Here is a 26776-nt window from a genome sequence, read left to right as displayed (position 1 = left end):
TTCAAACGTTTATTTGTTAATACTTATGTCAAATATGAATGATTTGCGAAAAATTGTGATGATTGCCTGAAAAAGTTTTGCTCCCCTTCTCTGTCACATGAGAGCAATAAGTTGATTTTTTTTAGTTTACGTTTGTTGGCATAGTAAATAAACGACTTTCACTAACACAAACAAGGTTTATGAAAGAAGATCGTATTGATCTTATTATCAGAATCTTTTACAAGCGTGTGTATATAAAGTACTACATCAAAACATAATCAACAAAACAAAACGTAATTAATAATAACAGCTCTAAAGAAAATATAAAATTACAATTAAAAAACCTGACTACATTATCCATTAAGATAATTAAATTTTTTATTTTATAGCCATAAATTATCCAGGTCATATTTTAAAATCCGGAAAATTGTTTGGGTAAAATATCCAGAAAAAATCCTGAATATATTTCCCCTTAATTTTGCTTTTGACTGAGTCGAGTCCAATTTTTTTTTTAACTTTCAAATTTTTGTATGAATGATGAATGAAAAAGTCAACAAAACAAACATATTGCACAAATACACACCTAAATTTGTATGTATGTTAAACGTTTTGGATATCCGGAAAAAGCTAACAGTTGATAAAAATATCCGGAATTCCGGAAAAAGATAATCCCTAAATATTCTTCGATAAATTTTAATTTGTAATTTCTCAGCGTTCAAAATCACCCTATAAAATTTGTAACCCCCTTAAGTTGAGTAAGCTTCGAAATCTAGATGGTCGTAATTTTTAAACGCTGAGAAAGTAAACTATGAAATTTGAAATTTATCGAAGAATAGTTGAGAATAGTACAAAAAACATTTTATCAACTTGTTGCACTCACGTTTAAGGCAGGAAAGGGGCAAAAATTTAGGAGGTTTATTCTTCCCAGGCTCCAATAATTGTAATTTTCCAAAGCATCCTTACTTGACATAAGTATAAACAAATAAATGTTTGGAGTTTGCTCCATGTCTGGAGTTTATCTCAAAGACCAAAAAATGCTGGATCCACCCTTGCTACTCTATCATAAATAACAATAATTTTTTTTTGACAGTTTGAACACCTTGGTTCATAAACACCTTTTTAATTTTATTTAAAAATTAATAGTATCTTAACAGCTACAAAAAAGTAGGGTTAATAATCGACTAACATTTCAAATGGCGTTGATAAAAAAATTTTCACCCAAATTTTGTAAATAAAGTTATTAAAGCAAACACCCTTCAAATACCCCCAAAAGATAACAAAAATCTTAAATAATAAAATTATTGCAACAAACACCCTTCAAACACCCCCAAAAGATAATAAAAAACTGTAAAATTTTAAAAAATCATTACAATTCCACTTCCTGAGATAATAAACTAAATTTGATGTCGTTAAATCTATCAGTACACTCTCCAGAGGTAATAGGCCACAATTGGTGTCGTTAAAGCCATCAAAATGGACGAAATTAAATTAACTTGATCATTGTCTAATAAATCGCAACCAGAAATATGTTGAGTTGATGGTGTTGGTTTACTTACAACTTTTTTGCTTAAAATACAATACCCCGAATATTGGTAGACTGCTCCTATTAAGGAATCAAGTATACTACCGACTAATCCTGCATAAATAGTTACTAACAAAATTGGCCATTGAGATGGCAAAGTATTTTCACCAATATTTGGAAAAACAAAAAGATAGTTTGAAGCAATGAATGTAATACCAATCGCTAATCCTCCTAGAGAACTTGAAATTAGTCCTAATAGAGTTACACCACCGTTAGTACCTACAGGTACCATTTTCCAAGATGTAATTAAACGCGGATATTTCCCGCCATATGCGGTACCTAGTTCTGAGCTCCACGTATCACCATTGCAACACGCTAGAGAACCAATTAATCCTGTTATAAGCACAGATGTGGTGAAATCTTTTGAAAAATTTATAGGACGTTCACCACAACCAACTTCGATTAAGTAAACCACCGAGATAAAAACCGCAACTCCACCATTACAGGCTACCTGTCTTGCAGTTCTTTGCCCTCCTAAAATGTGCATTAAGGTGGTACATAATAAGTTATATATAAATAGATTAATAACTAAAATATATAATATATATATGAATATATATAAATAGATTAATAACTAAAAATAAATTTACAAAATATGAGGCCGCCACGCATAAAGGTTATAAAGCAGCGTTTTTGCTTACATAGAGCCGCATTATAGTTTTATGAAAATCAATAACAATGCGAAAGATTTAAAGAGACTAAGAAAAATAACTGTTTCAAACAAGTAATGTTTTTCGCTTAGGTAGATAGATGTTGGTTACGTCTGTTATTTATTTATGTTCTAATGCCTCTCTCAGCATAATTCTCTGACCTCATCGCAGCGACCCCCATTTGCAGATTTATAAAATAATTAAACACACACACACATATTTTTAACGTCTGAAGAATGGAACAAAATAAAAGCAGCTCCGAAATAAGCAAACGCGATATTTTTTAAAATCTATCAGTTTAGTAGTTTTCTATATTACAAAATTATGCATACATCAAAAAATATATATATATATAAATTATATACATACATCGAAAATATAAAGTCGTATAGCATACATATGGTATAAAAAGAGGAAAATGTTTTTTTTTCTTTTTCTTGATAACTAAAATATCGTATTTTCTTTGTAATATTAAATTAGCTATTGAAAAAACATATTTTAAGTCTTTTTAAATACGAATATGTCGACCCCTTAGAATCAAAAACTAAATTTTGGTAAGTATAATATATATACATATGTATATATGTACATATATACAGCTGTAACAGTAATAGTAGTAGTAATAGTAGTAGTAATAGTAGTAGTAATAGTAGTAGTAGTAGTAGTAGTAGTAGTAGTAGTAGTAGTAGTAGTAGTAGTAGTAGTAGTAGTAATAGTAGTAGTAGTAGTAGTAGTAGTAGTAGTAGCTATTGAAAAAACATATTTTAAGTCTTTTTAAATACGAATATGTCGACCCCTTAGAATCAAAAACTAAATTTTGGTAAGTATAATATATATACATATGTATATATGTACATTTATACAGCTGTAACAGTAATAGTAGTAGTAATAGTAGTAGTAATAGTAGTAGTAGTAGTAGTAGTAGTAGTAGTAGTAGTAGTAGTAGTAGTAGTAGTAGTAGTAGTAGTAGTAGTAGTAGTAGTAGTAGTAGTAGTAGTAGTAGTGTAGTAGTAGTAATAGTAGTAGTAGTAAAAAACGCTAGAAAGTTCTGTCTCTTCGGCTCTAAGTGAGAACATATGTGTGATAGTATATACTCGCTATGCAGCCGTGCTATACGACACTATATCTTCAGGCGTGGAATTATTAAGATGTTGAATACCTTCCTTATAAGATTCCTCTATTTTTTGCTTTTTTTTTGCTTTTAAGTTCGTTAGACAGGAAGACGTGACAAAGAACGTGAGCATACACATAAAAAAACCATAGTTTGGTAAAGTTGTAAAAAACCCTACTAGCAATGCAAGTAAAGATCCAGATAAGCTTAACGACTTCTTATCATAAGCTCGTTTTGAAATTAAACACGACGCTAGAAGAGCAACCAAGAAATGAGCAGTAAATGATTGCAGATTGTTTAGTATCATCATTAGTATGATTAAATAAATAACGAATCTAAACATTTTAAAACTTCAAGTTTTACATACCAACCTTATTAAAATCAATAACCAACTATTTTAAACCAATATTTTGATAAACCGAACAAATCAAAAAATCTTTTGTTTACATAGTAATATCATTTTACAAAACAAACTGTATTTAAAAAGCGGCTCGTTACCAGCGTAAAAATAGGAAGTTAAGATATTTTTCTGCAGTAATAAAAAAAAAAACAGTTTAACCGACCATTAATTTATATCTTAATTAAGACTTTTTAAAATAAAAATTTATTAAACTTGAAATTTATAAACGTAACATTAAAATTCACTAAACTTAACATTAAAATTCGTCTTATTTTCAAAGATTTAAAATAAGACAAAAAATTAAGGGACTTCATATCAAACTTAAGATACCAAATTAATCCCGTGCATAACTTTTAGAAAATTAAATTATTTTATACTACACGTTTTAAAATCTATTATGGTTACAATTATCGTACGTTATGGCTTTAACTTTTAAAACTAAACAGATTTTGTTATAAGTAGCGTTTAATATGGTATGGAAAAACCATTAGCAGAAACCAGTATCATTGGTCTAAACGCATTTTTGCTTTGACTCAACAAATAAATTCAATTGCATTGGATTTGAAGCTGGGCCTACCGCATTTTGCGTTAGCCTAACAAAGAGATACGGTTGGTGATACGTAATTTTGTTTTGTTTTTTAGTAGGGTGAACTGAAATAAACTTTTGAAAACTTAAAATTTAAATATTATTTTCGGAAGTCCTAAGGGATTTTCAGATATATAATGAAAATACCTTTTCATAACTTCAAAATAAATTGCCAAAATGAGGTAAAATAATGTAAATTAGTTATTGAATAAATTTTAAACACAACATATTTTTGTTAAAGTTCTAAATGTATTATTAAACACTTAAACTAAACTAATTTTTAAACAGATAAGTTAAACAATTATCTGTTACAAATAAAATAAAATCACTAGGAAATCACTTAAGAATTTCTTTAAAAAGAAGGAGGGGGAGGGGGATCGGGGATATTTTTAAAGTAGATTTTTGAAACTAAACATAGATAGCAATGGATTTTTTTGTAAACTATCCTCATTTGACACGTATAAATATCAAATTTGACACATGCATAAATGAAAAAAGTAATATCAAAATGAGCTACTTTAACCTTGCCAAAAGCTGAAACAACTAACTGTATGAATTTATATGAAAAAAACGCTGAAACAACTAACTGTATGAAACTATATGAAAAAAAAGCTGAAACAACTAACTGTATGAAACTATATGAAAAAAAAGCTGAAACAACTAACTGTATGAAACTATATGAAAAAAAAGCTGAAACAACTAACTGTATGAAACTATATGAAAAAAAACCTGAAACAACTAACTGTATAAAACTATATGAAAAAAAGCTGAAACAACTAACTGTATGAAACTATATGAAAAAAAGCTGAAACAACTATAGGAAACCTTAAAGACCTGATAAAATTAATTTTTTTTAAATTATTAAGTAGGGTTAGAGCGGAGCTATTAGAGCAATTTTTACTAAATCTAACCGATCTCAATAACGGTGCTTCGGATTTACATAATTTTTTCACTATTTGAAAGATAATTTAACCTGCCAAAAAGTTGTTAAGATAAAAGTATGCTTTGGATTTTTTAAAAAAGATAATGCCTAAAGTTTTTAAACTGCCCCAGCGGGGCAAGTTAAGCAATAGTGAAGGGTAAGTTGAGCAATCAACAAATAAATGAATATGCATGGTACGAAACTTGGGTGAATCATAAATAAAACTTTCACTAACAGTAAGCGTGTGCTTAATTTATAAACTTTTTTATTCTATGCACTTTAATGACGTAAATATGGGAAGAGATAAAATTAAATAGCAAGAAAGCGCCATAAAATATAAAAATATTCTTTTATACAATTATCTTGAACTTTGAAGCCCGATTTAAAAATTACTGATTTTAAAAATATAAATAATGTAAAGCGTGTACTCGAAATAAATGTGAAAGTAGAAAAACAACTAAAAAAAAGTACTCCTCAATTTTTATTTTGAACCATGTAATAACTTTAATACAATGATATAAGAAGATCAAACATTAAAAAAAATTTATTATTCCTGTGGGAATCTAATAACAATTACGAGCTTGTGCTTTAGTGGTACCCATAAGCTTGCGCACAGGATAAGAATCAAAACTATTTGATGCTTTTTTAAATGATATTTTAATATTTTTAATGTTTCTGCAAACCTTTTTCATTTTTTCATTTTTCTTTAAATAATAGCCCAATATTTTCAGTAACTCTCAATTCTGGGCAGTTTAGAGGATTTTCTGTTTTAGGCACAAATTTCACATTATTCTTTTTATACCATTCCATAGCTAATTTACAATAATGAATTGAAGCTAAATCAGGCCAGAACACAGGTCTGTTATTGTGTGATTTAATAAGACGTAAAAGGCGTTTTTGTAAACATTCTTTAACATATATTTGACCAGAAAGTGTGGACTGAGAAATATAAGGACTGAGAAATTTGTTGATGATCGTACTTGATATAAGTTTCATCGTCTTCAATAATACAGAAATTTTTAGAAATAAAATTATCATACAACTTTCTGCCGCGGGTTCTTGCACTTTTTTGTTGAGTTTCAGAACGGTTAGGCACTTTTTGTGGTTTGAAAGAATGAAAACCATGTTTGTTTCTAACTTTTGCAACAAAACTATAAGAAAATTCATATTTTTGCGCATTCCCTTAGTGAAAGGCCTGGCTTATTCTTAAAACTGTTAACCAGTTTTCTAAATAGTTTTTAAAACCTTCCTTTAATCTTTAAAACCTTCCTTTAATCTTTAAAACCTTCCTTTCTAAAACTTTTATCTATAATTATTTTAATCAAAGTTGTTTTTTTGTGTTCAAAAGCTAATTTTTATTTATTTTTTCAAAGCTGCTCAACTTTCCCCTACTAGACTAGGTGACACATTAGTGAGGTTTTAAAGAGAACACTAAAACTTATGAAAAAACGGATAGTTTTAATCGAAAATCCGACATTTTGTTAAAATATTAACACTTAATTGATGTCAGATAAAAAAAAGTTTATAAGCATCTAAGCAAAAAATAGCAAAACATTTTTTTTTTTTACTTTTTTGATCAAAAATAGAAAAAGTGCCTGTGTATCTTACTTAACTGCTTTCCAGCAATATTTTGTTGCACATTGTGTTAACATTCTAATTCCCAAACTTTCGTCCATTAGATGTTTTATCATGTGATACGTAGTTTTTGAGATTTTTGTGATATTATTATTTTATATTATTAAGATTATTAAGATTATTATTAAGATTATTAAGATATTATTAGATATTATTAAAATTATTAAGATATTAATAGACCAACTTGCCCCTATGCTAAACTAGCCCCGCTTTACCCTACACTCATACATTCAAATAGAAAAATTTAATATTTTTTGTATAATAATGTTGAACACCAAAATTTAAAATAAAATAAAACTTCATTATTTACTAAGAGGTACAGTTAATGGTGCATTCTTTAAGAAAATGTCAAAGTCAACTTTGTTTTGGTTAAACTAAAACATTTATTATAAGTCGTTTATAGACTGGGAATTGAAAGTCTTAGTTTAAACCTCCGCACTGTGATTTAGAAACACTTGAAATTTGGCCAAAATACAGTTTTTTGAGTAGCGAAATTTAAACAATGTTATTAGCTAACTATTTTCACCAGTTTCTTATATTTCTAACAGTATAAAAAAATATGTACTGAAATAATAGATTTAATTGTCAATTTTTGTTTGAAAATGACCAAAAACAACTCTTTTTTATCATTCAAATTTTATCATTATTAAAACTTAATTTTCTCCCTAATTACAAAACCTTTCATTTTAATTTTTATTATATACAAAGATAATAGATAAATTTATCTTAATTTATAAAAAAATGTAAATATGTATTTATACATCTTATAAAAAATGCATTAAAAAACATTTTTATAAGATATATAAATACATATTTACATCTTTATATAAATTAAGATAAATTTATCTATTATCTTTGTATATAATGAAAATTAAAACGAACGGTTTTGTATTTAGGGAGGAAATTAAGATTTAATAATGATAAAATTTTAATGATAAAAAAGAGCTGTTTTTGGTCATTTTCAAACAAAAATTAACAATAAAATCTATTATTTCAGAACTTATTTTTTTATACCGTTAGAAATAAAAGAAACTGGTGAAAATAGTTAGCTAATAACATTGTTTAAATTTCGCTACTCAAAAAACTATATTTTGACCAAATTTCAAGTGTTTCCAAATCACTGTGCTCCGGCTCCGGTAAACCTCCACTACACATCCGATAAACCTCTGTTACATCTCTAGTTTGTTATATAAACGGTAACAAAGTAAACACAAATATTTAACGCTTTATTAGCCCAACAATAACTAACACATTAGATCAACGTTGCGATAACTAAATTGTGCTGCTCTTGTTACTTCTTAGGTTACTAGAATAGACAAAGGTAATTTTAGACACAATATGAAGAGTAAATAAAAAAACATACTCAACTGTAATGCCCCTGGCTTCCCGACGACACTGGGGAGCTAGAGGCATTGCTACCCCCCCCCCCCCCACACACACACACCTATTTATTTTAATTTCTAAATATAGAGGACTTTTTTTAAAAATTAACGATTGTGACCCTCCACTTCGAAACCCGTGTTGTTAGCCCGGAAATTAAAAGAAAACAAAAAGATAAATATTAACTGCATTGCGAAACTTCAATAGAAATATGATGTTAAAGCTAAATAAAAAATACATTCAACTATTGAGAGACTTTAATAAAACAATAATACAAAAAAAATTAATAATACAAGCATAAATACAGAACAGTTTAATCATACATATGTATTGATGTTACAATATAAACTTTTGGAATATGTTAAATAAAAAAACGTATTTATTATTTTATGTTAGGAAAAAATGTTTATATTGTATATAAACCCTAAAGGTATACCCAATATGCTGATAATACCTTTATCAGAAACTGTACGAAATAGCAAGAATTATATGAAAACAGTTTCTAAAAAAAATCAGAACTTTTCAAATCTCGAAGATGAAAAGAACTCATAACGAACTTTTAGCGTTTAAGCTATTTTAGAGCTTTTAAGATCAAGAGTCAGACAAACACATGACTTTTATGATCAAATAGGGAGGGAAGTTTAACGATTTTTAGAAAACTTTTCCACCCACCCTGAGCTTGTTAAAACTCCCCTTCTCCCTCTTTATGAATTTTTATTTGTTATCAGCAAATAAATTTCATATCAAAACTAAAAAAAAAACATGTTCAGTGTAAACAGCCTTAAACACATCAATTTGGAAACTCTTGTAAATTTTGGTCAAAAATGAGCTTTTGGTTCCACTACCAAGTACATTCTTCACCATAGTATAAAAACTTATACAAGCATATTAAATCCTATTGAAATTATAATAATACAGCTGTTATAAAATGTGAGTTTCGGTCTCAAGCCATACTAGAATTAAATAGTTTTATGCTTGCAATTATTTCTCTCCGGGAAATCCATTTTGCCTGTTGGGGGAACTCATCCCTCCTCTGTTCATTAGAACTCTTTATTTAAAGAAAATAATAACGTTGGAGGAATTCATCCCTCCATCCACTTATCACATTTGGAAACAAAATCCTACCCCTGCCATCAATACAACTACTTTTTATTAGATTTAAAAAGAAATTTCCACCTACCCCTTTATTAAGTTCACCCTGTTAAATAGATCTAGACAAAAAATCATCACCATCTAATAGCTTCAATCTTTTATGAACCATGGTCTTAGATATAACTTTTTATCTGTTAAACTTTACCTCATGGAAAATTCACTTGTTCTTTGTGAGACTAATTAGAATGTTTTATCTTTAGATCTCAGAGTTGATAGCTGCTATTTTTTAATTTTCAAAAAATCCAATAGTCATATGCTTAGCCTGGGCACCTAGTTTTGCATCAATTCACCTATTTATCGTTAAATCATGTTTGAATCCTTTGACCATTCATTTATGCACTTCCGCAATATTCTTTATCCATCAGTTAATATTGTTGTTACTGATGAATTTAATGCTCACCACACTTCTTTTCATTATCATAATAATAAAAAGAACAAACTTCTTTTTTACAATTGCAAGAAAACAATGCAAAAAGGTGGTCTGACGCTAGGCTCCATTATTCTCAGTTTGCTAAATTTCCTATTTCATCTCAGAAGTTAGGTTCTAAAGACTTTAAGAAAATTTGTACTATTGCCATTTTTCAAAGGCTCTAATAAATAATTTTTATAAATAAATTTTCTTGTAAAAAATAAACAAAGAAAGTTTCTCTTATTCAACTTTTGAATCTGATGACTACACTCTTTCAGTCATACCAGAAATAGATTATTTAAGATTATATAATAAACAAAGAAAGTTTCTCTTATTCAACTCTTGAATCTGATGACTACACTCTTTCAGTCATACCAGAAATAGATTATTTAAGATTATATAATAAACAAAGAAAGTTTCTCTTATTCAACTCTTGAATCTGATGACTACACTCTTTCAGTCATACCAGAAATAGATTATTTAAGATTATATAATAAACAAAGAAAGTTTCTCTTATTCAACTCTTGAATCTGATGACTACACTCTTTCAGTCATACCAGAAATAGATTATTTAAGATTATATAATAAACAAAGAAAGTTTCTCTTATTCAACTCTTGAATCTGATGACTACACTCTTTCAGTCATACCAGAAATAGATTATTTAAGATTATATAATAAACAAAGAAAGTTTCTCTTATTCAACTCTTGAATCTGATGACTACACTCTTTCAGTCATACCAGAAATAGATTATTTAAGATTATATAATAAACAAAGAAAGTTTCTCTTATTCAACTCTTGAATCTGATGACTACACTCTTTCAGTCATACCAGAAATAGATTATTTAAGATTATATAATAAACAAAGAAAGTTTCTCTTATTCAACTTTTGAATCTGATGACTACACTCTTTCAGTCATACCAGAAATAGATTATTTAAGATTATATAATAAACAAAGAAAGTTTCTCTTATTCAACTTTTGAATCTGATGACTACACTCTTTCAGTCATACCAGAAATAGATTATTTAAGATTATATAATAAACAAAGAAAGTTTCTCTTATTCAACTTTTGAATCTGATGACTACACTCTTTCAGTCATACCAGAAATAGATTATTTAAGATTATATAATAAACAAAGAAAGTTTCTCTTATTCAACTCTTGAATCTGATGACTACACTCTTTCAGTCATACCAGAAATAGATTATTTAAGATTATATAATAAACAAAGAAAGTTTCTCTTATTCAACTCTTGAATCTGATGACTACACTCTTTCAGTCATACCAGAAATAGATTATTTAAGATTATATAATAAACAAAGAAAGTTTCTCTTATTCAACTCTTGAATCTGATGACTACACTCTTTCAGTCATACCAGAAATAGATTATTTAAGATTATATAATAAACAAAGAAAGTTTCTCTTATTCAACTCTTGAATCTGATGACTACACTCTTTCAGTCATACCAGAAATAGATTATTTAAGATTATATAATAAACAAAGAAAGTTTCTCTTATTCAACTCTTGAATCTGATGACTACACTCTTTCAGTCATACCAGAAATAGATTATTTAAGATTATATAATAAACAAAGAAAGTTTCTCTTATTCAACTCTTGAATCTGATGACTACACTCTTTCAGTCATACCAGAAATAGATTATTTAAGATTATATAATAAACAAAGAAAGTTTCTCTTATTCAACTCTTGAATCTGATGACTACACTCTTTCAGTCATACCAGAAATAGATTATTTAAGATTATATAATAAACAAAGAAAGTTTCTCTTATTCAACTCTTGAATCTGATGACTACACTCTTTCAGTCATACCAGAAATAGATTATTTAAGATTATATAATAAACAAAGAAAGTTTCTCTTATTCAACTCTTGAATCTGATGACTACACTCTTTCAGTCATACCAGAAATAGATTATTTAAGATTATATAATAAACAAAGAAAGTTTCTCTTATTCAACTCTTGAATCTGATGACTACACTCTTTCAGTCATACCAGAAATAGATTATTTAAGATTATATAATAAACAAAGAAAGTTTCTCTTATTCAACTCTTGAATCTGATGACTACACTCTTTCAGTCATACCAGAAATAGATTATTTAAGATAATAGAATATAAAAGAATGTATAGAGTATAAGAGTATAGAAAATATGACGGATTATTTAACAAAAGAAAAAGAGGTTTTTCCTTTTTTATTGTTAGACATTCAAACCACTCCATCTTGAGTTGACCAAGATATTTTTTTCTTAAACTCTTCTACAGGTTGTAGTCTACACAACATACCTGTCTAGACTACAAACTGTCTATTCTTACAAAAATGTTCTAAAGAACTCTTTCCAATACTCTTCAAACTATTTACTGAAACTTCTTTTCCTGCTTACTGAAAAATAGTATCTGTGGTTTGAATTTTTGATAGACTCATTGAGAACACTCTGATTTCTCTAACTATTGTCCCATTAGTCTTCTCTCTATTATCATTGTGTTTAAATATTTAATTAACAAACTCTAACAGTTTACTTGGTGACAATCGATACAGATTTCGATATTTCTTGATCTACAGCTTACTGTTATAATAGTTAACTGTTATAAAAGAGAGGTTCTATGGTGTATTTGTCTATAACAGGTGGGAAGGCAAAGACTATTGCTCTTGACATATCAAAAGCTTTTAATTTTAAATTTCAAAGTTTGACATGCTGGTCTTGTTCAAAAGATATCTGGTGTACCTGCAAAAGGTTTAAAAATAATTATTGAACCACAAAGTTCTATCTTTGGCCCTGTGTTATTTTTCATCTATATTATTGTTTTTCTTAATAATTACCTTGTGGCTCTATATGTTGACGACACAACTATATACTCTAGATGTCATCATCTAGTCTTAACAAGATGTCATCATTTTTCGAATCCTTAGAACAGGCAACCAATCTTATACCTGATCTCTCTTCTGTGACAGCCTGAGGCTTGTAGTGGCTTGTGAATTTTAATCCCAACAAAATTTAGTCAATTACTGTTAAAAGGAATTACAATACTGCTAATATTTCTATATTGATAAAAACTTTTCTACTGAATTCTCTACTTTAGGTCTTCTTGGATTATCATTCACTAATGACCTAAAGGCAACTTTTCTACTGAATCCTCTACTTTAGGTCTTCTTGGATTATCATTCACTACTTGATTTTCCTTTACTACATACTTATTTATCATACTACATTCTATGCAGTATGGTAAATATATAAATTTACATTAAACAGTTTTATATGCATTAAATAGCAAAAAAAATGTTTAAATTTTTGACAGAACTATAAAAATTATGAGCCTTATGATATGAAAATATTTTTTTTGGTAAATTTTTAATAAATAGTTTATTATCATAACCGATAGAAAAAATCACTACTAACTAATAAGAGTGATATAGTTCCATAACAAACACTGCTCATATAGTTCCATAACAAACACTGACAGCTGTTCTAAAATGTTATTTTGTTAATGTGAACGCCAATTAATGTAAACTACTTTTGAGTAAAATTGTTTTTAAAAATTTTAAATTTTTCAAGACATAAAATAATATCAGCTTACTTAAGTACACATCTGTTTTTAACAAAAATCTCCAAAATGAAAATTAGGTTATTTTGCTGGAAACTTCTAATACTAATTAGTGACTTTAATAAATTATTTAGTAATGTTAATAAATTATTTAGTAATTGTGCAATTTAGCAACTTTAATTAGTTATTAATAATTATGTAATCTTTGTTAAAACTAAGTGCATTTATTATACCAGTTGCTTTGGTAATAACTTTAAGAAGAATTTTTACTGAGTTCAAAACTTAAAACTTGCATAATAAAACCAGGTTTTGTCAACAGCAAAAAATTTAATGTTTTTTGTAGATACATACACTGTATGTACTGTTGACAAAACCTGGTTTTACAGAGTAAAACCAGTGAGGTAAGACCCTGTATTACAGGGTCACATAAAGACTGGCAGGTTCAACTTCTCTCCACCTCTAATTTTTTTTCATTTAGAGATTAATAAGTATGTTATTTTTTTGTATCGGATAAACCTTAAGTAGATCAAAAGTACTGGAAGAAATTTTTAACCCCATTTAATTTTTTAACCCCATTTACCCCCTTAAAGTGATAAAGTTACCCCCTTTCAAGGTATAATCCATTTTATTTTTTTTTTAAATCAATATCCTTTAATATCCTCTTTAAAGTATTATACTATAACCAATTTTAACTTTAAACTTAAAGTGATATAAACTTTCAATACACCAGAGCCCCTTTTAGTAATATTACGAGGAAAAAATAACAAGGAAAAAAACAATAAATGCAACAAAAATATTAACAAAACTTCTATTTTATTGTAATGTTTACATCTTTTTTGGTATTAAATTAGTTTGAGATGCTAAAACATCTCTTTCTAATTTTTTTCTAATTTTTTTCTAATTTTATCTAATTTTTCTAAAAGTTTTGTGGCATTATTGCCATCAAAGCCTATCCTATTATAACCTTGAAGTAAAATATGTTATAATTATTGAACCAATTTGTAAACAAAGACCCATGATCTAAAAGTAGTCTATCAATTAAATACCAGTCTACTAAGAAGTCACAATACCCATAAGAAGATGTAATTCTGGTGGTGGAACTAAGCGATTAATTTCGATTTGAGGATTTTTATCAAAATAAACAAGACGAGGAGTAATCACAATTTTTAACATCTTTCATTTATATTCGCTTTGCCCCATTTTCAACAAATAACTTGTACCAATGATCAAGAGAACCTAACATTCTTGGGGTACCACTTTCTTGGGTACATCCACCTTCACATCACAAGCAGACATATTTACAAGAATGAGAAGATAAACCAAAGGTATACATCATTTAGAATTCTACTCAAGATTTCTTAAGTAGAAATCTAAATGATGATTCTGCAGATTTCCATGGTCTTCAGAGATATTTTTAACAATAGCAAGAATAAAACACTTCTTAACTCCACTGTCAATGTGTATCTCATTTTTATTGGCCTTGTCAAAGATATTTGCAATTACTTTAAGAAATTCTTAACCTCTATCAATGGATACACATACCATACTAGAAAGAGGATCAAAGTCTCTTTTCAAGTGTCATGAATAGTTACTATATATCTTGTTACAGTTTCATAATTCCAAATAAAATTATCTTGTTTTATTATATATTTAGATTCTATTTCTTGTCATAATGATGTCATCATGCTAACTACTGTCTCGACGACAGTAGATGAACCTAGATTTTTACGCAAACTTGATATCATTTTTTTTTTTTTTTTTGATTTTCTGTTGATTCCAGTATAGAAGTTATTTCCATAACTGTTTGAAATGATATCTGATTGAAAGACTTTCTAGAAGATTTATTGTCTTTAGTTCCAACAGTTAAAGTTAACGGATTCCCACCTTAAAAATAAAGTATAATTGAATTAAATAAATTTTTTAACATCTTAACTAAATTTAAAAAACAAATGTTTTAAAAAAGTTAGCAATCAAAATAAATTCTTAATCATAAGCCTCATATATATTTTTGAATGCTTAAAGTTATATAATTTAGAATATCTAATATAGACTATGAAAATTTATATCTTTCTACAACAATTTTATAATGAAAATAAAAGCTCAGCTACCTGTAGATATTTTAAAGGACTGACCTATCTCTCTAAAAGACTGGCCTCTACCAATGCCTTCTCGTTCCATCTAGTTTTTAATTATGTCTGAAGTAACTTGCTTGCATGAGGTGGGGTCAAGGTTTTCTGACAAATTAATTAGGTTCAAAACTGACTGACTAGAACAACAATTGTTATGACCTTCTGAAGAAGAAAAATAACTCTTAAATAATATAAACTTATTAAGCTTAATAAAAGTTTTTTTTATTGAAGTTTATACGTAAATATTTAAGAACTTTTAATTTACTTATCAAGAAATTTAATTTTTATTTTTAAACCTTTTGTAAAGAGAGAAAAGCAGCAACTGCATATATTTTCCTTTGGAGTTCTACAGCTTGTGTTTTACCATGAGATGATTGAATAGTACCACTAAGTTCAGTACTGAGTCTAATTCTTGGCCTGTCAACCTAATTCAAAAACATATATTTTATAAAAAACCTATTTTTTATTTATTTATGTATTAATCATTTAAATTAAACAAACTGTGTACTTGAGAAACTTGATTCATCTAGTTTGACAAATAAGCTTTTGATCTCTTCGCCAGCAAAACCATGTTTCTTCTACAATTTTAAAAAATAACAAGAAACAACAAACTCTTCATTGTCCTCCTTGATTTTATTTGCTATGCATGGTTGTACTTTTCATAACAACTTTGATTATTCGGCTTTTTTTGCTAAACAAACTGCACAAACAAACTGTTTCAAATCTGCTATTTTCACTGTTTCCTTTTTTTTCTAACAATTTTTCTTATCATTTAAATATTATTTAAAAAAAAGAAGCCAAAAATGGCAGATGAACCTTGTTTTTAATGATAAATTTTATATCTTTATTATTTTTTTTAAACTTATATTAATAACTCTTCTTATTGACTTCAGATTTTGTTTGTACTTGAAAAACACTTATACAAACTTAAGTTACTTTAAAAAAAAATTTGAGATGGTGAGATTTCAAACCTGATGATCTTTATGACTTACTGTGACCAACAAGTGTGTGAGGGGGAGGGGGGGAGGGCTAACCCTGTTTGTCCTGCATTTATTTAAAAAATATGAAATCTTTAACTTTTGATAAAACCTGGTTTTAATATGCAAGTTTTAAGCAGTAAAACTGAGTAAAACTTGGGTATTGAATTTTATTGTTTTTATTACAAAAGTAGCTATTAAAACAAAAATTAGATAATTACTAAATAATTAAAATTACTAAATTATTTAAAAATTTTTCAATTAATAAAAAAAAAGATTATCAGTAAAACTAGATTTTAGACAGTCATACATTCGCTCCCCAAACTTTGTCATTTGGTATGGCCCTGGATACATGATCCGGGTTTAAACCGGGTTTAAATGATTATCCGGGCTTTCTCAACTGTAATTTTTTTAATTAAAACTCAAAAACTGTTTTTCTTCAGAAGTCTTTAAAAGTAATAAATTAGTCAAATAAAAATATGCCTATTAACAATCAGATAAATTTTTGTGGCCCCATCATGTGCAGGATTTATTAGAGCAATTATGCTATAAAATCGCAAAAATTTGTCCTGAAATTAATAAGTTTTTTAATATTTTTATAAAAGGGGGGTAAAGTGGACTGTAGACCATAGAGCAATAATGAAAAAAAAATTCTTGAAACAAAAAGAAATAAAAAAGAAATAACTTTTTGTCTTTCTGGTTTCGCATGCAAAAAAAATAAAAACAAATTTAACCCACATTTATTTTTAGTATTATTTAGGCTTTCTTTTTTTTCAAACTAAGTCTGTAAAAATCTTTAGTGCAAAAAATAACTAATTATTTCCAAACTTTTTACCCTGCAAACTTCCAATAGTTTTTTTTTTGGCAAATTTGTATCTGTAAATTTTTAAATAAAGCATGTACACGAAATAAATGTGAAAGAATAAGCGAGTCATTTTTCTTCAGTGGTTGTATAAAATCTTTTTAATTGTTTTGCATTTTGTTTATAACGTGTTGTGGTTTCAAAAAAATATGTTAGTTTTTGGCTTTAACTTGAAATTAGTTTTAAAACTGACAAAAGAAGAAGACATAAGAGAAAAAATTATGCACAAATATTTACAAAATTCTAATAGTAGCAACAATTCGATAGCAAAATCGTTGCATATACATCCATACACATTGTTATTCAACATTTTTCTCAAACAAAATTGATCAAACGCAAATCTGGTGGTGGAAGAAAGGAATGTTTTTAAGATATAAAACTATTTAGAAAACTGGTTAACAGTTTTAAGAATAACCCAAGGCTTTCACTAAGGGAACTCGCAAAAATATATGGATTTTCTCATACTTTGTTGCAAAAGTTAGAAACAAATATGGTTTTCATTCTTTCAAAGCACAAAAGTGCTCAACCATTCTGAAACTCAACAAAAAAGTGCAAGAACTCGCGGCAGAAAGTTGTATGACAATTTTATTTCTAAAAATTTCTGTGATATTGAAGACGATGAAACTTATATCAAGTACGATCGTCAACAAATTCCTGGTGCTGCTTATTATATTGGCAAATAGAAAAAACAAAAGAAGAAAAAAAGAAAAAAAAGAAAGAGGAAAAACAGATAAGAAATTTAAATACACAAAACATGACAAGTTCGCTAAATGAGCTTTGATTTGGCAAGCTGTTTGCAGTTGTGGCAAAAAATCAGCACCTTATATTTCTCAGTCCACACTTACAAAAACGCCTTTTACCTCTTATTAAATCACACAGTAACAGACCTGTGTTCTGGCCTGATTTAGCTTCAATTCATTATTGTAAACTAGCTATGGAATGGTATAAAAAGAATAATGTGAAATTTGTGCCTAAAACAGAAAAATCTTTTTTTTAGTTGTTTTTCTACTTTCACAATTATTTTGTGTACACACTTTACATTTATAGCCTAATATTTTCTTGCAATACAAAAAAATTTGAATGCAAGTTAACAATTTTGTATTGTTTCTATTTTGTTGGTGCAAAATTTAAATTGAAGAAATAAAATGAGTAAGAACAATGATCGAAACTATACTTACCGATTCAACAAGAACCTTTACATTATTCAGCACTCCTATCGATAGACCAGCTGCATTATAAACAAAACACAAATACATAATTATAACTACTGATAATTGTATAACTATTCAAGCAGTTTTTGCTGCTGTTAAATTAAATAATGATAAAAAAAGGTGAAATCCCTCACAACTTTTTAGAAACATGTATAAAACCAATAATAATAACTCTAACCACAGTTTTAGCATTACTTTTATATTATAACTTAACAATGACTTCCTGCATAAAATTTTAATACATGGATATCATATGGTAAATTACGTATTATAATATAACTTCAATCAATATAAGGATTTGGTAAACTTTAGAAAAATTACAGAGAGAAATTATTTTTTAAGAAATTAGTAGTAAAGTTCTATTGAAAGATGGCATGTTATACTGAGTGTTATCTTTGATAGTTATGAATTAGAAGTATATTTATTCGTAATCACTGACAGACAACTTATTTAACTTTAGTCTTGGGGCAACAAATCCTGCATTAATTTTAATGCAAATAATTTAATTGCAATAAAGAATTTAAAATTACTAATAACAACAAGCAAGAAAATTAAGCTTTTCAAAATGACTGATACAACAATTTGTGTGTGTGTATGTGTGTGTGTGTGTGTGTGTGTGTGTGTGTGTGTGTGTGTGTGTGTGTGTGTGTGTGTGTGTGTGTGTGTGTGCACGCGTATAATCTAGATAATAAAATTCAAACTTTAAGCAAGGCAATAAGTGACTACTCTCTAAAAATTAAAACATTAAGACTGCTTCACTATAAATAATAAGTGACCGAGGCCCTAGCTAAAAATGAGACCTTTTGCAAACCCAGCACCAACAAAATTATAAAATTTAGCAGGGGTTGATAGCCGGGGGTAGGAAAAAAAAAATTTTTTTGTATTATAATTTTATACTTACAAGATTGCAAGCAACCGCTATTAAGTTATCAGTTACTTTAAAATAGAGGATAGGTTAAAATACTAGAAAATGGTTAACTGAAGGCTTTAAAAGTTCTGAGAGTTATAATGCTTTTTTGATGTGCAAAGAAAAAAACTAAATTAATAAAAGTTTTTATTGCAGGAAGAGACATACAGTAAAAGGATGCAACTTGTTGAATAAGAAGCCAAGTAAGAATGAGTTTTGGTTTATCGTAATAGAGATAATAGCTTATTTGAGCATTGACCATGATAGTATTTGTAATAAAAAGAAAGAAATACAACCTTACAACAATGGGAGAGCGGTTCAAGCTTGGTAGATAAAGCAGGTCTTACTACATTTAGAATGCGCTTTTAGACTTTCTCTGAAAGTAAGAGGGTTGTTATCCGTTATATAGGAATCCCAACAGTATTGCAATTTTTTTTGCAGTAAACAAATGAGTTTTGTTGCCTTAAAAAAATTGTGGATTTTAAGTCCAGAATAGAGGCACTTAAGATGTAAAATTTTCATGAAGATTGTTATTGCAGACAAGAAATATTACAGGAGCAAAGATAGAACCTTGTCGTACCCTTAAAGTTACTTGAAATAAGAAGTCTAGGCCTTCAAGAATAACTTTAATGCTGCAGTTAGAAAGAAATAATAATCTTCAAAACTTTATATAAAGAAACTAATAACAGAGAGAAAACTAATCGTAGAATAGTTGGAGAGGTCAAAGCGTTTTCTAAAGTTTTGAAAAATCGGAACCAATTATTTAGCTCTTTTTAAAAGGTAAGCAAAAATTGAAGAGAGTTCTGGAGAACTTTTTTTCAAAACTATGATGGAAATCTTGCCTAGAGCACAAAATGTAGAAGTGTATAATTGAGAATTAACTTTAGAATTAACAATAGACTTTTAAATTAACATTAGAAGCCATAGTGATTTTGATGTTGAACAATGGTTTAATCTGTTTAACGGGCAGAAAGAGTGTGGCCATTTGATTCAAGAGTTAAATTAGAGTAAGATTTCTTAGCAAAAAACTCTGCCTTATTCTGGGGAGAAAAAAAAGATAAGACCTATAAATTAGAGATTAAATGTTAGACTTAGTTTATGATACTGTTGCTATGAAGATACGATATGATTACTTTAGTTTATGATACTGTTGCTATGAAGACTTACCATAAGTCTCTGGAGCCTTAGATCTGAGATAAGAAACAAGGTTTAGTAAACTTAGAATAACAGAGCTCAACATCAGACAGGATCTTTTTACATTGGCTTCTTAGAATAATAAAAAAGGACATTTGTTAATAAGAGAGATGTTCTTGTGAAAAAGATTTAAAAAATGATTATTGTTTAATAAAGCAACAGCTCAAGATGGTAAAAAATATGGAGTAGAATGAGGCTTGACTTAATATTGAAGTGAAGGAATAGAAGCTTCCAAGCTTTTATTCCAGAAAGAATAAAAGCTTCCAAGATGCGCTTATGCATACATATTATGGGTATAAACATATATGTTTGCTACTTATTTAGATGTTGGCAAACAATATCCTTTCATATTTATATAAAACTTAATATTTATATGGTGTAGTATTTGCCAAAAGAGAAGATGATCAGATGAATGCGTGGTGTGACTCTAACACGACAAGAAAAGGAGACATAGTCTTAGACAGATTAGAAAAAATGTCTCATCAAACAATATTTTTTAGAGAAGATTAAAGTGATTTAGGTATCAGCATGTAGAGAGGTAGCAGCTTCAAGAGAAAATGGTAGTGGTAGAAATAAGAAAACTTTAAGAGAGTGCCTTATATATTGTATGAATGAGGTTTAGCTAAGGAAAGAAAATGCTCTAGATTGTTTATATTAGAGAAACAGCATAAAAGAGGAAGGCTAAAGCCTGATGACGATGATGATGATGATGATGATGATGATGATGATGATGATGATGATGATGATGATGATGATGATGATGATGATGATGATGATGATGATGATGATGATGATGATGATAAGGATAATGATGATAATCATGATGGTAATGATGATAATGATGATTATGTTGATCATAATGATATTTATATATGCATATTTATACAAAATATAACTTGAAATAGAATATAAATAGAATATACTTTGGGATGTATAATTGTTTATGCAGCCCAGATCACAAACACAGCCCCGGTCCCAACTATATTTTATCAAACCCAGCCCCGGCTCCGGTCTCGACTATATTTTATAAAGCCCAGCCCTGGCCTCAGTCAAATATCAACCCTGATCACTTACTAACTATAGTGACCTAAAAATATATATTTCCCCCAGAATGAATGAACACTGATTTCTTATGAAAAACTTTGTAAAGGCTGAATGTTGAGAACAATTTATGTAGATTTCGTAAAGAAATACTTCGTTGATTAGCAAGTTTGCCAGCATTAAAAGTGATGAAAAACTTGAAGTTGGAATATAATTCAACTTTAAGGTATTGTATAGAGAATTTTATGACATAATTTAGACTTAACATTAAAACTCAACTCACAAAAAATTGGAGTCACCAAATAGTGTTGTTCATAATTTTCTAGGAGACATAAGGTAAACAACGGTTTTTAAACATATAATTAACTATTTTAGAATATAATATTATTTCTCATTATTACTATTTTTATTTGATATTCTTTTTAATTTGTATTTGATATTCTGTGCCTAAAAAACACCGAAACAGTATTTTATGATTATATAATTATTATATAATCATAAAATGTTAATTAGGTTATTTTTAAGCACAGGGTATCAAATATAAACAAATTTAACAAAAAATAATATGTTTTAAATAGAAGAATAAATTTATGATTATATAATTAAAAGCTTTAAAGGATATTGTTATGAAAAGAGATTTAAAAAATAGGTTTATTATTATTAGAAAACAGAGGAAGAAGGGGTGATCTGACACAAATAAATTTTCGCATTAAACTCAAAATGCTAGAAAACAAATACAAAACTAAAGGCCACAATAGCAAACTGAGAAATTATTATACAGAAAATATAAAACAACTTTTTTCACCAATTTATCATGTTTGTATGTTTGTGTGTTAAATTTTACAGCTGCTACAGCAACACGGCTATTATATTATGTTTTATTAGAACTATTATATAATCATAAAATACTGGTTAGGTATTTTTTTAAGCACAGAATATTAAATATAAACAAACTAAACAAAAAATATTGTTTAATCAAATTTTAAGAATAGAAGTAAAAATATATATATTTAACTATTTCACTTATAAAAAAAAATAATAATAATAATAAAATGTTATATTCTAAAAAGGTTAACTTTTTTTTTTTTAAACAGTTGTTTACCTTATGACTCCTAGAAACTTATGAACAACACTATTTAACGATTCCAATGTTTTAGTGGTTTGAGTTTGGGTTATGCCATAAAACTCTGCTTTTGTTATAATAATATAGCAGCAATAAAATTACATACCAGTTCTATTATATTATTATTATATCCAATTCTACTATACTATAATAGAATTGGATATAATAATATAATAGAACTAGTATATTATAGTTCTTTTAGGAGACTTCAACATTAATCTTTTAAAATATGACTCCTGCAATGATGTTTCTAACTTTCTAGATCTTATGTGCTCTTTCTCCCTCTTCCCATTAATTACTCAACCAACCAGAATTACCCCAAAATCAAAGACTCTCATAGATAATATATTTGTAAACTTTCACACTCCAAATACTAAATCAGGCAACCTAACAGTATGTCTTGCTGACCATCTTTTCAGTTCATATCCTTTCCATCCAAGAACTTAAAACAGTCTCATTTCAAATTATATCGTAGATGTTTTAAAAATTTTGATGAAAAAAGTTTTTTAAAAGACCTTAAAGAAACTGATTGGCTTACAATAAATCATTTAAACTACTGTGTTAATAACTCTACTTCAAAGTTTTTGGATGCACTTAAAAGATTACTTGATAGTCATGCCCCTTTTAAAATGTCAACCAAAAAAGCTAATAAATCTTTATCAAAGCCATGGATTACTAATGGAATCATTATGTCAATACAAGTTAAAAATAAGTTGCACAAGAAGTTTATAAAATGTAACAATGAGAATTTAAAGCTACAATACTTTCAAAAATTCAAATATTACAGAAATCAAATTAGTAACCTACTGCGATACTCAAAAAAATCATATTATTCAACCTACTTTAATGAAAACTTAAATAACCTTAAAAATACCTGGAAAGGAATAAGGAGTATTATTTATATTAAATCAAAGATCAACAATAATATAGATAGTTTAAATATCAATAATAAAACTATAACTAACAAGAAAATAATTGCAAACACTTTTAATGATTACTTCTCTTCAATTGCAGATAAACTTTCTAAAGAAAATATACCTCCTAGATTTCACTTCAGCCACTATTTGAAAAATCAAAATCCTGATACTTTTTTTATATCTCCAGTTACTCCTCAAGAAGTAAATGACTATATTTCCCTCTTGAATCCAAAAAAAAGCACCGGTCCCAATAGCATTCCTTCAAAAATAATGACCTTAGCATCTCAAGAATTGAGCTTCCCCTTGAGTATTATAATAAATCAATCTTTTCAATCAGGGATATTCCCTGACTTATTTAAAAGTGCAGAAGTTGTTCCAATTTTTAAAAGCGGCTGTAAACAAGATCCATGTAACTATCGGCCTATATCCTTACTCTCAAATATAGGTAAACTAATTGAAAAATTTATGTATAACAGGCTGCTCAGTTTTTTAAATCTATCAGATAGCTTATATAGTCTGCAATTTGGATTCCGAAAGAAACACTCTACTAACCAAGCACTCATAGATATAACTGAAACCATACGTGAGGCTTTGGATCAAAAGCAACTTGCTGGTGGAGTATTTGTTGACCTGCAAAAAGCTTTTGATACTGTCAACCATGAAATTTTATTATCAAAACTGTATCATTATGGTGTAAGGGGAATTGCACTGAACTGGTTTAAGTCATATCTAAACCATCGTCCACAAAGTGTTACTATTGGTAATATCTCATCCACTACTAAGTTTACATCTATAGGTGTTCCTCAGGGTTCAACTCTGGGTCCGCTTCTTTTCCTTATCTACATAAATGATTTAAACACTTGTATTAAATACTCAAAGGTGTATCATTTTGCTGATGACACTAACCTTCAAATTGTAGATAAGTCTTTAAAAAAGCTAAATAAGTACCTAAATTATGACCTGGCATCACTGGTTCAATGGCTGCGATCAAACAAAATATCTTTGAATGTCAAAAAAACTAAATTAGTTCTATTTAAACCTCAAGGCAAAAAAATTACCAAAAAACTTAATTTTAGAATTAGTGGTCAAAAACTAAATATTGTAGATAAAATAAAATATCTGGGCATATTATTAGATGAAAATCTTTTGTTCATTCAACAAATTAAGTCCATATCAAACAAATTAAGTCGAGCAAATGGAATGCTTACCAAAATAAGGCATTTTGTGAATTATGAAACCCTTGTGAATATTTGGCATGCTATTTTTAACTCCCACCTACGCTATGGTTGTCAGATATGGGGGCAAAGTCCATCCATTTATAAAAAAAACCTTACAAATCTCCAGAATAAATCTTTAAGAATAATTCACTTTCAACCTAACAGTTTTTGTTCTGACATACTGTATAATCTTTCTAAAATTTTAAAGCTTGACGAACTTATCTACTTATCAAACTGTGTTCTTGTATGGGACATTGTCCACCATAATACGCCTAGCTGCTTCACTAGCTATTTTAAATTCACAAATGATGTTCATAGTTATAAACTTAGGTCTGTATCTTATTGTAGTCTCTCTATGCCTTTAAAACAAACACACAAGTATGGCATAAAGTCAATCAAGTATCAATCAATTCAATGTTGGAACTCTCTTCCTGTTGAAACTAAAAAAATATTCTCCAAAATATCAAATAGAAATGCCTTTATAACCCATGTAAAAAAATTTATCTTCAGTAAAAATTATCAATGAACTTTAAGTTATGCAATCACCCCCTAGTTATTCTCTATAACTAAATTTTTAATATAATAAAAGTAACATAGAAATAAATTAAAATATCTCATAAATAAAAATAAAAATAAGAATAAAAATATAAAACCAAAAATAGAAATAAAAATATAAAACTCATAAAATAAAAATAAAAACATAAAACTAAAAATAAAACATAAAAATATATAAATGTTCATTTAGTCACAATCAAGTACCCTCATTTTCATCATCCTGTAAAGTTATATGGCTCTAAAAATTGTGGCACTACTAAACCATATAACATGTAATAAATAAACAATAAACTATTTTCTATGCAATCATCCCACTTAATTCTCTATAACAATTTTTTTTTTTTTTTTTTTTTCTTTTTCTTTAATTCATATTCAATTTTTCTATGCTTGAAAAATGCTGGATCACAACAAAACTCCTATGACTTCTACTTCTTTGACTCTTCTTCCTTTCTTTCCTTCTTTTTACTGTTATATTTTTTGTTATTGATATTGTTATGATTTTTATATTTTATATATATATATTTTTTTTTGCATTATCCTTATGATAATCACTATAATAGATAATATAGATTATAGAATATAGAATATAGATTATAGAATATAGATTATAGAATATAGAATATAGATTATAGAATATAGAATATAGATAAATATATAGTAAAATATATACCTATATATAGTAAAATATATAGATAGTACTTATTATATTATTGTATTTAATATTATTATTACTATTTATTACTATTATTATTACTATTTATTTTTATTTATTTTTTATTACTTATTATTATTATCATTATTATTATGCTATATTTATACCATCATAGGTCTTTACGCGTCATCAGTTTATAACTGTTTGTAAATGTCCCGCACGATTGTATATATACAGTTATTATTAAAGTGAAAATATATTGATTTGATTTGATTTGATTTGATTTATACTATATACTAATAGTATACTGTAGTATTACTGTAGTAATTGTATATTAAACAATGGTATATTAAACTAAAATTTAACTAATGGTATGTTATTCTATAATTTAGAGCAATTAACGAAATTGCTTTTTTTTTTTAAAAAAATTTTTTATCAAAAACTACAAAATAAAGAAAAATTATTATTTTTTTACCATATTAAGGAACTTCCAGGTAAAAGTAATCGATTAATAATTGATAGCACTTATAATGGGAAATAATGATGAAATAATGATAGCCTTTCCTTATAAAATAACATAAATGTAAATAGATGAATAAAATATTGTACCGTGATTGGTTTATTTT

The 26776-nt window shown here is 27.6% G+C and overlaps 1 protein-coding gene across 4 annotated transcripts; it reads right to left on the bottom strand.

Annotated features, from left to right (window-relative positions):
- Window positions 1–1264: 1264 nt before the first annotated feature.
- LOC100198391 (transmembrane protein 19) lies at window positions 1265–26776 on the bottom strand. Of its 4 annotated transcripts, XM_065811706.1 has the most exons (6): window positions 26626–26776; window positions 18512–18561; window positions 16003–16194; window positions 15791–15919; window positions 3371–3657; window positions 1265–2035 (listed from the first exon to the last, which is right to left on the bottom strand). In XM_065811706.1, the coding sequence occupies exons 4-6, from the start codon at window positions 15820–15822 to the stop codon at window positions 1398–1400; spliced, it is 957 nt and encodes a 318-aa protein (XP_065667778.1). In that variant the 5' UTR covers window positions 15823–15919; window positions 16003–16194; window positions 18512–18561; window positions 26626–26776; the 3' UTR covers window positions 1265–1397. The 4 variants fall into 4 exon arrangements, with proteins under 4 accessions (XP_065667778.1, XP_065667781.1, XP_065667779.1 ...); XM_065811709.1 differs by lacking the exons at window positions 15791–15919; window positions 16003–16194; XM_065811707.1 differs by lacking the exons at window positions 15791–15919; window positions 16003–16194; window positions 26626–26776 and adding an exon at window positions 26318–26346.

The sequence above is a fragment of the Hydra vulgaris genome, chromosome 12 (assembly GCF_038396675.1).
Source record: "Hydra vulgaris chromosome 12, alternate assembly HydraT2T_AEP".
NCBI classification, from domain to species: Eukaryota; Metazoa; Cnidaria; class Hydrozoa; order Anthoathecata; family Hydridae; genus Hydra; species Hydra vulgaris.
The sequence above is the reverse complement of the archived record's forward strand: the minus strand, read 5'-3'. Positions and strand labels throughout refer to the sequence as shown.